Raw genomic sequence first — 15,109 nt, 5'->3', positions numbered from 1 at the left:
GGCCACCTACCCTACATGGTGGTATGTGTATGGTTCTATGTCTGGTATGGTTCTATATCAGGCCACCTACCCTATATGGTGGTATGTGTATGGTTCTATGTCAGGTATGGTTCTATATCAGTCCACCTACCCTATATGGTGGTATGGGTATGGTTCTATGTCAGGTATGGTTCTATATCAGTCCACCTACCCTATATGGTGGTATGGGTATGGTTCTATGTCAGGTATGGTTCTATATCAGTCCACCTACCCTATATGGTGGTATGGGTATGGTTCTATGTCAGGTATGTTTCAGCTGTGAATGCTTCTCAGTCAATCACTGGCTTGCTTCAGACACTAATTGGATCTTTCACAAAATGAGTTTTAAGTGACCCTCTTTGACCATCCAAAAAGTGGTATGTGTATGGTTCTATGTCAGGTATGGTTCTATATCAGATCACCTACCCTACATGGTGGTATGGGTATGGTTCTATATCAGGCCACCTACCCTACATGGTGGTATGGGTATGGTTCTATATCAGGCCACCTACCCTACATAGTGGTATGGGTATGGTTCTATGTCAGGTATGGTTCTATATCAGGCCACCTACCCTACATGGTGGTATGGGTATGGTTCTATATCAGGCCACCTACACTACATGGTGGTATGGGTATGGTTCTATGTCAGGTATGGTTCTATATCAGGCCACCTACCCTACATGGTGGTATGTGTATGGTTCTATGTCAGGTATGGTTCTATATCAGGCCACCTACCCTACATTGTGGTATGTGCATGGTTCTATGTCAAGTATGGTTCTATATCAGGCCACCTACCCTACATGGTGGTATGTGTATGGTTCTATGTCTGGTATGGTTCTATATCAGGCCACCTACCCTACATGGTGGTATGTGTATGGTTCTATGTCAGGTATGGTTCTATATCAGTCCACCTACCCTATATGGTGGTATGGGTATGGTTCTATGTCAGGTATGGTTCTATATCAGGCCACCTACCCTACATGGTGGTATGTGTATGGTTCTATGTCAGGTATGGTTCTATATCAGTCCACCTACCATACATGGGGGTATGTGTATGGTTCTATGTCTGGTAAGGTTCTATATCAGGCCACCTACCTTATATGGTGGTATGTGTATGTTTCTATGTCAGGTATGGTTCTATATCAGTCCACCTACCCTATATGGTGGTATGGGTATGGTTCTATGTCAGGTATGGTTCTATATCAATCCACCTACCCTATATGGTGGTATGGGTATGGTTCTATGTCAGGTATGTTTCAGCTGTGAATGCTGCTCAGTCAATCACTGGCTTGCTTCAGACACTAATTGGATCTTTCACAAAATGAGTTTTAAGTGACCCTCTTTGACCATCCAAAAAGTGGTATGTGTATGGTTCTATGTCAGGTATGGTTCTATATCAGGCCACCTACCCTACATGGTGGTATAGGTATGGTTCTATATCAGGCCACCTACCCTACATGGTGGTAGGGGTATGGTTCTATGTCAGGTATGGTTCTATATCAGGCCACCTACCCTACATGGTGGTATGGGTATGGTTCTATGTCAGGTATGGTTCTATATCAGGCCACCTACCCTACATGGTGGTATGGGTATGGTTCTATATCAGGCCACCTACCCTACATGGTGGTATGGGTATGGTTCTATGTCAGGTATGGTTCTATATCAGGCCACCTACCCTACATGGTGGTATGGGTATGGTTCTATGTCAGGTATGGTTCTATATCAGGCCACCTACCCTACATGGTGGTATGGGTATGGTTCTATATCAGGCCACCTACCCTACATGGTGGTATGGGTATGGTTCTATATCAGGACACCTACCCTACATTGTGGTATGTGTATGGTTCTATGTCTGGTATGGTTCTATATCAGGCCACCTACCCAATATGGTGGTATGTGTATGGTTCTATGTCAGGTATGGTTCTATATCAGTCCACCTACCCTATATGGTGGTATTTGTATGGTTCTATGTCCGGTATGGTTCTATATCAGTCCACCTACCCTACATGGTGGTATGGGTATGGTTCTATGTCAGGTATGGTTCTATATCAGTCCACCTACCCGACATGGTGGTATGGGTATGGTTCTATGTCAGGTATGGTTCTATATCAGGCCACCTACCCTACATGGGGGTATTTGTATGGTTCTATATCAGTCCACCTACCCTACATGGTGGTATGGGTATGGTTCTATGTCAGGTATGGTTCTATATCAGGCCACCTACCCTACATGGTGGTATGTGTATGGTTCTATGTCAGGTATGGTTCTATATCAGGCCACCTACCCTACATGGTAGTATGCTTACCTTGAAACCATTTTTAGAGCAGACAGACTCCCTTTTAGTATTTCCGTGATTGTATTCAGATCTTATGGTACAAATGTGTCTCAGGCTTATTTAAAATTGGGCTTATTTTATATCTGTTTTCTGATTACTTTTTTCAATAAAATGAACTGAATTTCTCAGAGCAGGAGGCTACCAGTTTAGTATTGCTGTCTTCCCTCTTTTCCCACATAAAAAAGTTTGATCAAATTTGCATTATTCCTTCCCATGTTTCTGAATGTTACTATTTTTTTTAAAATGCTTTGATAATTGTAAATGATCTCTGCTATTATATTTAAAAGCGCCTTTATAGACAGAATACACTGTTCCCTCAAGTTACCAGCTTAAGCTAATTTTACACTTGTGTTGTTGTTTTCTGGTATTGAGATCCAGCAGTGTATCTCAATACCGGAAAAATATGTTTTTGTTTTCGTCCCCATGCATTCTGAATGGAAAAAGGACGCCTCCAGGATGTCTTCTGTTCTGGATGCATTCCGTTTTGTGGTATGTGTGGTATGGGCAAGTTGTGGTTTTGTGTCCAGTCATAAAAACTGAGGAAAACGGATCCGGCACTGAAAACAATGTAAGTCAATGGTGAGGGATCCGTTTTATTAGGAGCCTAAATAAAAGGATCCATCACCCATTGACTTTCAATGTATTTAGTGACGGCTCTATTTTTTTCCGTTTTGATTTCACACAACCGCATCCTAACGAAACGGATGCATCCTGATGTGCAAAATCAAAATTGATCTGTTTAATTGCGATATTGAGATCCTCTGCCGGATCTCAATACCGGAATTACAAACGTAAGTGTGAAAGTAGACTTAGTCAGTTCCTGGACGGCCATTGTACAATGAAACTATTGTAACTTGACACCATAACTCTCTAGTAAAGGGTAGCAAAACTCCACAATGTACATTAACAATACTGTGCTGCAGTAATTCACATTTAACCAGTGACATGCCCATGCTGATTGGCTCGACCATCAAGCCAATCACATGTTCAACAAAGTGGGTCTGTCTGTTGCACTTTATATAAAGATGAGGTATTAGGTGACAATGACCCTGGAATGGCCACTCTATGTTCAAAATACAATAACCTTAAACCATTGCCACAATGTATGAAGATATATACACTGCTCAAAAAAATAAAGGGAACACAAAAATAACACATCCTAGATCTGAATTAATTAAATATTCTTCTGAAATATTTTGTTCTTTACATAGTTGAATGTGCTGACAACAAAATCACACAAAAATAAAAAAATGGAAATCAAATTTTTCAACCCATGGAGGTCTGGATTTGGAGTCACACTCAAAATTAAAGTGGAAAAACACACTACAGGCTGATCCAACTTTGATGTAATGTCCTTAAAGGGAACCTGTCACCGGAATTTTGTGTATAGAGCTGAGGACATGGGTTGCTAGATGGCTGCTAGCACATCCGCAATACCCAGTCCCCATAGCTCTCTGTGCTTTTATTGTGTAAAAAAAACTATTTAATACATATGCAAATTAACCTGAGATGAGTCCTGTCCCTGAGATGAGTCACGTACAGGACTCATCTCAGGTTAATTTGCATATGTATCAAATCGATTTTTTTGCACAATAAAAGCACACAGAGCTATGGGGACTGGGTATTGCGGATGTGCTAGCGGCGATCTAGCAACCCATGTCCTCAGCTCTATACAAAAAATCCCGGTAACAGGTTCCCTTTAAAACAAGTCAAAATGAGGCTCAGTAGTGTGTGTGGCCTCCACGTGCCTGTATGACCTCCCTACAACGCCTGTGCATGCTCCTGATGAGGTGGCGGACGGTCTCCTGAGGGATCTCCTCCCAGACCTGGACTAAAGCATCTGCCAACTCCTGGACAGTCTGTGGTGCAACGTGATGTTGGTGGATAGAGCGAGACATGATGTCCCAGATGTGCTCAATTGGATTCAGGTCTGGGGAACGGGCGGGCCAGTCCATAGCATCAATGCCTTCGTCTTGCAGGAACTGCTGACACACTCCAGCCACATGAGGTCTAGCATTGTCTTGCATTAGGAGGAACCCAGGGCCAACTGCACCAGCATATGGTCTCACAAGGGGTCTGAAGATCTCATCTTGGTACCTAATGGCAGTCAGGCTACCTCTGGCGAGCACATGGAGGGCTGTGCGGCCCTCCAAAAAAATGCCACCCCACACCATTACTGACCCAATGCCAAACCGGTCATGCTGGAGGATGTTGCAGGCAGCAGAACGTTCTCCACGGCGTCTCAAGACTCTGTCACGTCTGTCACATGTGCTCAGTGTGAACCTGCTTTAATCTGTGAAGAGCACAGGGCGCCAGTGGAGAATTTGCCAATCTTGGTGTTCTCTGGCAAATGCCAAACGTCCTGCACGGTATTGGGCTGTAAGCACAACCCCCACCTGTGGACGTTGGGCCCTCATATCACCCTCATGGAGTCTGTTTCTGACCGTTTAACCAGACACATGCACATTTGTGGCCTGCTGGAGGTCATTTTGCAGGGCTCTGGCAGTGCTCCTCCTGTTCCTCCTTGCACAAAGGTGAAGGTAGCGGTCCTGCTGCTGGGTTGTTGCCCTCCTATGGCCTCCTCCACGTCTCCTGATGTACTGGCCTGTCTCCTGGTAGCGCCTCCATGCTCTGGACACTATGCTGACAGACACATCAAACCTTCTTGCCACAGCTCGCATTGATGTGCCATCCTGGATAAGCTGCACTACCTGAGCCACTTGTGTGGGTTGTAGACTCCGTCTCATGTTACCACTAGAGTGAAAGCACCGCCAGCATTCAAAAGTGACCAAAACATCAGCCAGGAAGCATAGGAACTGAGAAGTGGTCTGTGGTCACCACCTGCAGAACCACTCCTTTATTGGGGGTGTCTTGCTAATTGCCTATAATTTTCACCTGTTGTCTATCCCATTTGCACAACAGCATGTGAAATTGATTGTCACTCAGTGTTGCTCCCTAAGTGGACAGTTTGATTTCACAGAAGTGTGATTGACTTGGAGTTACATTGTGTTGTTTAAGTGTTCCCTTTATTTTTTTGAGCAGTGTAGTATAATACATACATAGTGCTACATTTTTGTGAAGTTCTTGCAGTTTTTCTTGCTTACCTGGTACACATAGATAGCCAATGTGGCACAATAGGCAAATCTGTCTCCACTAGCGGCACAGACATCTTTGTTCCATGGCTGGCACCCAGCAGCCAACAGTCCGACTTGTTTTACTTGTGACATCTTTGTCTAGAACAGTAAATAAAAACAAATTACATTTCCTCAAAAATGTGTACAATTATGCAGCTTTATAGCATGTATAATTTAGGCAACTTTCACACTCGTGTTTTGGCTTTCCATTTGTGAAATCCATCATAGGCTCTCACAAGCGGTGCAAAATGGATCAGTTTTGCCCTAATGCATTCTGAATGGAAAAGGATCTTCTCAGAATGCATCATTTTGGTCCGTTCAGTCACCATTCCGATCTGGAGGCGGACTCCAAAACGCTGCCTGCAAGGCTTTGCTGTCCGCTAGACGAAACTGAGCCAAACTGATCCATCCTGGCACACAATGTAAGTCAATGGGGACGGCACAATAGAAAATGGATCCGTCTCCCATTGACTTTCAATGGAGTTCATGACGGATCCGTCTTGGCTATGTTACAGATAATACAAACGGATCCGTTCATGACGGATGCATGCGGTTGTATTATTGTAACGGATCTAATTTTGCAGGTCCATGATGGATCCGCCCAAAATGCGAGTGTAAAAGTAGCCTTATGTGTTAGTCCAGGGGAAATGTAATACTACAGTCTGTTTAGAAAGAATTATCAAAACCAGAGAAGGGGAAGGGACTGCCTTTATGTAAAGTCATGTCTAAACCCCACAGTCCTGGAAGATATAAGTGAGGGACATGAACATGTGGAGTCACTTGTGGGTAGAAATACATGGAGGCAAAAACAATAATAAATTACTAATAGGAGTTTATTATAAACCACCTAATATACCAGAGTCCACAGAAAATCTACTACTAAATAGAATAGACGAGGTGGCAAATCATAATGAGGTCGTTATTATGGGGGACTTCAACTACCCAGTTATAGACTGGGAAACTGAAACTTGTATATCTCATAAAGGAAACAGGTTCTTGGCAATAACCAAAGACAATTACCTTTCCCAACTGGTTCAGGACCAGACTAGAGGGACGGCCATACTAGACTTAGTATTAACCAATAGACCTGACAGAACAACAGATGTGCAGGTTGGGGGACACCTGGGAAATAGTGACCATAAAGTAATAACCTTCCAATTATTATTTCAAAAGAGTGTTTCTTCAGGGAGGAACAAAAATACCAAACTTCAAAAAAGCCAACTAAGAGAGGCCATAGGCCTAACTAACTGGGACAAAGTCCTCAAAAAAAAAAAATACAGCCACAAAATGGGATATTTTTAAAACCATTCTAAAATCTAATTGTGAGAGGTGCATACCTTATGGGAATAAAAGGGTAAAGAACAAGACTGTAAAGAAAGCAATAAATGACAAAAAAAAAAAGCATATAAATCACTAAAACAAGAGGGTAGCAAGGAAGCAATGAAAAACTATAAGGAAAAAAATAGAATATGTAAAAGACAAATAAAAGCGGCCAAACTAGAGACCGAGAGATTAATTGCCAAAGAGAGTAAAACTAACCCTATAATGTTCTTCAATTATTTAAATGGTAAAAAGTATTAATCTGAAGGTGTCGGCCCTTTACAGAGTAATGAGGGGGGAGATGCAGAGAGCAATGAGGAGAAAGCAAGACTATTAAATATTTTTTTCTCCACTGTATTCACTGAGGAAGATAAACTGTCAGATGAAATGCAGAATGTAAAAGTAAATTCCCCAAGTATCCTTTCTGACCCAGGAAGATGTACAGCGGCGTCTTAAAAAGATTAAAATAGACAAATCGCCAGGACCAGATGGAATACACCCCCATATCCTAAGAGAATTAAGTAATGTCATAGCCAGACCCTTATTTCTGATATTTAAGGACTCTGTAATGACAGGGAGTGTTCCACAGGATTGGCGCATAGCAAATGTGGTGCCAATATTCAAAGAGGGTCCAAAAACAAAGCCTGGAAACTATAGGCCGGTAAATTTAACATCTGGCGTGGGTAAACTGTTTGAAGGTTTTCTAAGAGATGCTATCTTGGAGTACCTCAATGAAAAGAAGAAAATAATGCCATATCAGCATGGCTTCATGAGGGATCAGTCATGTCATAATTTAATCAGTTTCTATGAGGAGGTAAATTCGAGACTTGACCGCGGCAAATCAATGGATGTCGTATATCTGGACTTCTCCATAGCATTTGACACTGTACCGCATGAAAGGTTAGTATATAAAATTAGAATGTTTGGACTGGGAGAAAATGTCTGTATGTGGGTAAGTAACTGGCTCAGTAATAGAAAACAGAGGGTGGTTATTGACGGTACACACTCAGATTGGGTCACTGTCACTAGTGGGGTACCACAGGGGTCAGTATTGGGCCCTATTCTCCAATATATTTATTAACGATCTTGTAGAAGGCTTGCACAGTAAAATATAAATTTTTGCAGATGACACTAAACTGTGTAAAGTAATTAACACGGAAGAGAATAGTATACTGCTGCAGATGGATCTGGATAGATTGGAGGATTGGGCAGAGAAGTGGCAGATGAGGTTTAACACTGACAAATGTAAGGTTATGCACATGGGAAGAAATAATGCAAGTCACCAGTACATACTAAATAGTGATGAGCGGCATAGGCAATATTCGAATTCACGATATTTCGCGAATTTTTGGCCGAATATTTGCTATAAATTCGAGAATTTGTGATCTCCAGTCATTGTTTACTTGATTGCAAAAATGTAATATATTTAAAAAATTTGCAATAAAGTTGCAATAAATTCATGATTAGAATATTCAACACTATTCGTGAATACAAATATATAGCACTATATTCTAAATATTCTCAAATTCTCAAAGTGACGATATTCGCGATTAAAATTCGCGATTCGAATATTCACGCTCAACACTAATACTAAATGGTAAAACACTGGGTAACACTGACATGGAAAAGGACCTACGAATTCTGGTGAACTGCAAACTAAGCTGTAGAAACCAGTGCCAGGCAGCTGCTGCCAAGGCCAATAAGATAATGGGTTGCATCAAAAGGGGCATAGATGCCCGTGATGAGAACATATTCCTACTACTTTACAAATCATTAGTCAGACCACACATGGTGTACTGTGTACAGTTCTGGGCTCCTGTGAAAAAGGCAGACATAGCAGAGCTGGAGAGGGTTCAGAGGAGGGCAACTAAAGTAATAACTGGAATGGGGAAACTACAGTAGCCTGAAAGATGATCAAAATTAGGGTTATTCACTTTAGAAAAAAGACGACTGAGGGAAGATCTAATAACTATGTATAAATATATCAGGGGTCAGTACAGAGATCTCTCCCATCATCTATTTATCCCCAAAGTTCACTAAAAGAGTTCAAGCTGGGCCTGGATGTATTTCTGGAGTGTAATTATATTACAGGCTATAGCTACTAGAGATGGTTTGTTGATCCAGGGAGATATTCTGATTGCCTGATTGGAGTCAGGAAGGAATTCTTTCCCCTAAAGTGAGGAAATACCTCCCAGGTTTTTTTTTGCCTTCCTCTGGATCAACTTGCGGGATAACAGGCTGAACTGGATGGACAGATATCTTTTTTCAGCCTTATAAACTATGTTACTATGTTACTACATGGAGATGTATTACCGTTAATCCTGGGATATGATAGATATACTGTATATCTAAAAGATAACATACAGAGTAAAGTAAGTAAAAGTCACCAAAGCCATGATCAAATGAGCAAGCTCCCCATCGACCAGTTCCCAACATGGCACCTAGTTAACACCCATATGATACAAAGAGAGATGGTGATAGCAAGACACAACTTACCCTAATGATGTCTTAAATGGACCTGCTCTCTTTGTTACATTTATGGATGTTTTCAAGCCTCCTGGCCCTTCCTAGGCTTCCCTAAACGTCTTTAGTGTGCAGTACACACACAATTACTTCAGACTTTAGAAACGTGGCCAGGGACCACTAACCAACTATATTACAAGCAATTAAAAGGGAAAGAACCACTAAATAACTTGCTAAACACACAGGCATTCAAGTCAATGGCAGTCAATGGAATATAAAGATGCGCTAGATCCACCAAAGAAGCTGCTGATACTGAACTATCCCTGTCTGTGCCTTGGTTTATAGAAGGGAACCCAAGCATGGGACTGTGCCCTCTATGACATCTCTGAAATTAATAGAAAAATGATCATGAAAAATTTACCTTTGACCAAAACCAGCATATTCTTTTACATGAAGCACATATGACAAGGTTGAAATGATCTGATTTTGAACATATTATGGGAACACTCTGAATTTATAGAAAAGAAATAAGGGTATCAAGATGGAAGTACATTATTTAATAAATCATGAATGAGTCATTGATATGCCTAGAGCTTCTAACAGAAAGGGTTTTCTAGAGTTTACCAATGGATTTCGGGAAAAAATATATGCAAGTTATTACATCTTGCATCTAACAGGCTATGGCCCCCTTCACGGGGGCGGCGTGGGTGAGGGCCGGATGCATTCAGGGTGCATTGCAGGAAACCCGCGTGAGTAGGCACGCAATGGCAGTCAGTTTTGTCTGTGATTGCGTTCCGATGTTCAGTTTTTTCCGCGCGAGTGCAATGCGTTTTGCACGCGCTTGAGAAATAACTGAATTTGTTACCCAGACCCGAACCCGCACTTCTTCACTGAAGTTCGGGTTTGGGTTAGGTGTTCTGTAGATTTTATTATATTCCATTATAATATGGTTATAATGGAAAATAATAGCATTCTTTAATACAGAATGTAAAGTGAAATGTCAATTGAGGGTTAAAAAATAAACAATAGAAACATTACTCACCTCATCCACTTGATGGCGCAGATCCTCTTCTTTGTTCTTCTTGAAGTACCTGCAAAAAGACCTTCGCTGACGTCATGGCGCTCATCATGTGGTGAGCGCGGTGACGTCAGCGCAGGTCCTGCTGAATGGAGATAGAAGTGACATTTCACTTTGCATTCTGTGTTAAAGAATGCTATTATTTTCCATTATAACCATGTTATAATAGAAAATAATAAAGTAAATGGGGACCCGGGTCGCTCATCCCTCATCTCCTTAGCAACCATGCGTGAAAATCGAATCGGTTGCGGATGCTTGCGATTTTCACGCAGCCCCGTTCATTTCTATGGGGTCTGCGTTGCGTGAAAAACACATAATATATAACATGCTGCGATTTTCACGCAACACACAAGTGATGCGTGAAAATCACTGCTCATGTGCACAGCTCCATTGAAATGAATGGGTCAGGATTCAGTGCGGGTGCAATGCGTTCACCTCACGCATTGCACCCGTGCGGAAAACTCGCCCGTGTGAAAGGGCCTAAGTTTCCTTTTGGAAGAAGCTGTACATCTTACAAAGGAGTCCATAATAATTTATCCATAATATTATCCAGCGGTGTAGGTATAAGGTGTGCACAGATAGCAGCTGAACTTGGCCCTAGTGCTTGATGGTGAGAACAAAGGCTCCTTCGATACACATGAGAAGGCACCAGAATTACAAACAGCACATTGTAGTTGTGGGTACTTTGCATATATTGCATTGGGGCCTAGGGCATTTTAAGTTGCACCTCTGATTTCATCCTGACCCCTATGTTAGCAAAACTGTCCCTTGTCGGTCAAAAGAACATAAACAGGGTAATTTATCAAACTGGTTTAAAGTAGAGCTGGCTTAGTTGCCCATAGCAACCAATGGGCAACTAAGCCCGTCTTGGGATACATATACATCCTAGATATTATAAAACTACACTGTATGGATAAAATATAGATGTATAGTATTATGAACTGGTTATCTACTCAAATCCTTTAATACGTAAATTATGTAAATTCTTCCAACTAGAGCAGGAGGGAAGTAGAGAGCTACAGAAGGAAGTAAATTGTCTACCCAGTGTCTTCCAGGTGTTATATAAATTCTGTTATATCAGAATGTTTTTTTTTAAAAAAAAGGATTTCTTAGCGATTGCAGCATTGTAAGACAGTGCGGCAGATGACTCATTTTACCAAAGCTCAATGTGAGATCTCTGTGGGGACAGGGCTTTTAAAAGGGAAATCTAGGACACAAAGTTTGTTGAGACAATAAAAACTTTTCCCTTTTGAAATCAAGTAAATCAGTTGTATGAGTCTATGAACCCTAATTATGTTATTTCAGAGGCTCAAGGACAGTTCCTTTTAGAAACACTCTTATAAATGATGTCATATCCTGATCAGGGCAAGGGGTAGACTGAAAGCACCCACAGGGATCAGTGACATCATAGCTTGTTGATGCTCAATATCAGTAGGGGTTAAAACGTCAGGTGGGGGTCCATCACATATCTGTCTGCACAAAGAACTAACTGACCTTCTCTTCAGTTTGACCTTACCAGGGCAACCAACATCTTCATACTTATATGCAGCCAGTCATCAGTGGTATCTACAGCTGGACGAAAAGACTAATTTACTGTATCCAGGCCATGATGCAGACTTTTACAGATGTAGCAGGGGTAACACTCAAACCCTTAACTCAAATTTCATTATCTCATCGCACTATCTTGAAACAAAAGCCATTGAAAAGCAATTGCTTAACGCGTTTAGTTAACTTTAGTTTAGTTAACACATCTCATAACGCATGAGTCTTAACCCTACTACATCCGTATATAGAAGCATCCGGAGGAGGAGTGCTGAGATTAAAGTCATACATAGTGAAAAGTGGTCTGAAGATAGGCCATCAATATCAAAACCTTGGAGAACCCCTTTAAGGTTTGTTTTTTATGGCCACAGTTCCACTGCTGGTCTGATCCCTGCTGATCTTCACTTCCTGGTCACCGCTTCACACAGGAAATGCCAGGAAAGGCCTGCTCAGCCAATCACTTGTATTTCTGGCGCATCAAGTCGGGACCAGAAAGGCAGAGGTGGGGGATCGATGAGGGTAGATAAGAAAACCTCTTACAAAATATTAGGGTACTGATAATTATACAGTTCCCAAACATTTTTAGTAAAGTACCCCTAAGGAAAGTTTTTTGAACAGATTGAATTTATATTTGTTGGGTGTTTTTAGAAGTTTTAAAATGGCCCATTGCCTAAAAGTATCACTGCAGGTTCAATGCCATACCTGAAGGGCACATTATATACGCCTGTGGGTGATCCACCTGGGTGCAGACAAATTATACAGGCACTGCTTCCCTCACTTGCCGGCGCTCAGACATTACAATTTCCAGAAGTACCTCCATGCACATAGTAAGTTGCCGGAAACATCATTCACCAGATCAAACTGAACAAAATGGCAGTAGAGGGTTGGACAAATATGCTTTATACTAGATTAAAAATGACACCTTCCAGCAGTGTGTCCAGACCGTCACCTACGTCTTATCATTCAGTGGCTGCAGCTTTTTTTAGAACGCGGCATACCTCCCAGGAATAACAAGCACGCCTGGTAACCTATCCAGGATAGTCATGAAATATTCGCAGTGCAAGAGCACGGATAGCAAAGATTATTTCAGTTTCCGCGAGGATGGAAGAAAGCAGAGGGGGAAAAAAGCACGATGCTTTGTAACCAGCTTTTCCGGCAGTAAACGAAGCCCTCGAATGTGGCTATTTATAGACGGCAATTCTAAAACCTAAAGGCCGTAATGAAAAGGCAGCAGTCTATAAAAGAGCCCGATTCCTGCCCTCCCTAATGCACGCAAAGGAAATACGCTGTGCATCCTTAACCATCTGCAAGAAGAATCCCTACCTTTGCATATGTGTCATATTTTGTGAACCACTTAAGAATTTCCATGTCCATTCCAGATTGCAGCGGCTTCCAGGAGACTGCCGTATCCTGCTTTTCTCTCCAGCAAAAGAGAGATGAAGGTACCCTGCCTGCTCACAGGATAATGCAGCCTTCCTAAAGGATGCAAGGAAAGGCATGAGTATTGTGTCACACACTGCACTTATACACAGGCACTGACAGTAGCCTGGCAACTGCAGGGTTTAATAGGTGTCGTTTTGTTTGCTTGTTTCATTCTTTTTTTTTTTATCTTTTATGTTATTTTCTATCATTGTGGTTTATCTGTGTTTCTTGAGATTAGTGGAAATGTGATAGGTGTATTGATCAAAAGAGAAATACATTATTTTAACCCCTTGAGCTGTCACTGAAAGTTGCTGGCTGTGCCAGTGATAAGGTAGTCTAAAGCAACTGAGGGAGAAGGGCAATCAGTGGAGGCAATAATGACAAAAATACCAAAATATATTCTTATGCTTATGTATAAAGGTTTGCATTTGAGCTGCTGCTTAAAGAGGTTTGCCACACTGAACAATTCTTATTTAATATAAAACATATAAATCTCATTATACCATAAAAGTCGCCTTGAGGGGTGAAGGTTCCAAAATGGGGTCACTTTAAGGGAGTTTACACTGTAGGGATACCACAGGGTCTTTTTGAATGTCACAAGGTGCCAACAAAATGATTCCAGCAAAATCTGCCCTCCAAAACCCATGTGGAGCTCCTTACCTTCTAAGCTCTGTGATGTGCCCATATAGCAGTTTACAATCACAAGTGGGGGGTTTCTGTAAACTGCAGAAATCGGTTTGTTTTCTTGTAAACCCTTGCTGTGTTGCAAAAAAACCTCATAATAAATGGAAAATCGGCATTAAAAAAAATTCACCTCCATAGTTTCTAAAATCAGTTTTGAATAATTTGAGGGGTGTAGCTTCTAAAATAGGGTCATTTATGGGTGGTTTCTATTATGTAGGTCCCTCAAAGCCATTTCAAGGCTGAACTGGTCTTAAAAAGTCGGTTATGATAATCCAGAAGAATTCACGCCATAGTTAAGATACTCCATTCGGAATGGGCTATATATTTTAAAGTTGCACTCCATCCGTATTTTAACCTCTTTGGCCCTATTTTAAAGCATAGATTCTCTCCAGAGAATGTGGGTCATGCAGCAAGACAAGGACTCTAAGCACACAAGTCATTCTTATTAAAGAATGGCTAAGGAAGAATAAAGTTAACGTTTTGGAATAGTCAATAGGAATGTTTTGGAATAGTCACCAACATAACAGATTTTAATCTGTTTTGTACGGTGGAATAGGCTAAAATTCCTCCAAGCAATGTGCAGGACTATTCAACAATTACCAGAATGTAAAATGTCATGACATCAGTCCATGAGCTGAATCTCAAGAGAAGATGGGTCATACAGCAAGACAACAACCGTAAGCACATAAGTTCTTTTACCAAAGAATGTTTAAGGAAGAATAAAGTTAAAGTTTTGGAAAGACCAAGTCAAAGTCCTCACCTTAAGGCCTCATGCACACGACCGTTGTTGTGTTCCGTGTCCGTTGTTCCGTTTTCCGTGATTTTCTGCGAAACCCATTGACTTTCAATGGGTCCGTGGAAAACTCGGATAATGCACCGTTTGTCATCCGCGTCCGTGATCCGTGTTTCCAGTCCGTCAAAAAAATATGACCTGTCCTATTTTTTTCACGGACAACGGTTCACGGACCCATTCAAGTTAATGGGTCAGTGAAAAAACACGGATGCACACAAGATTGTCATCCGCGTCTGTGATCCGTGGCTACTTTCACAAAGATGGATCCGCAGATCCGTCTGCATAAAAGCTTTTTCAGATCTGAGTTTTCACTTCGTTAA

The 15,109-nt window shown here is 41.5% G+C and overlaps 1 protein-coding gene across 4 annotated transcripts in view; it reads right to left on the bottom strand.

Moving 5' to 3' along the window:
- The window catches only part of WDR17 (WD repeat domain 17), a 202,594-nt gene that overhangs the window by 101,180 nt on the left and 86,305 nt on the right, over window positions 1-15,109 (bottom strand). For 3 of the 4 annotated variants that reach the window (XR_005776375.1, XM_040418685.1, XM_040418687.1), the window contains exons 1-2: window positions 13,214-13,320; window positions 5,458-5,586 (exon numbers count right to left, since the gene is read on the bottom strand). Coding sequence is in view for 3 of the 4 variants with exons in the window: in XM_040418685.1 (XP_040274619.1) it covers window positions 5,458-5,586; window positions 13,214-13,264 (180 nt within the window). In the remaining variant the exon portion in view is untranslated. Of the gene's footprint in view, window positions 1-5,457; window positions 5,587-13,213; window positions 13,321-15,109 lie in introns of those variants that run through there. The other variant, XM_040418688.1, reaches the window with a different exon arrangement.

This window comes from Bufo bufo, chromosome 2, assembly GCF_905171765.1.
Source record: "Bufo bufo chromosome 2, aBufBuf1.1, whole genome shotgun sequence".
NCBI classification, from domain to species: domain Eukaryota; kingdom Metazoa; phylum Chordata; class Amphibia; order Anura; family Bufonidae; genus Bufo; species Bufo bufo.
Note: the sequence above shows the minus strand (reverse complement) of the source record. Positions and strands in the feature narration are given on the sequence as shown.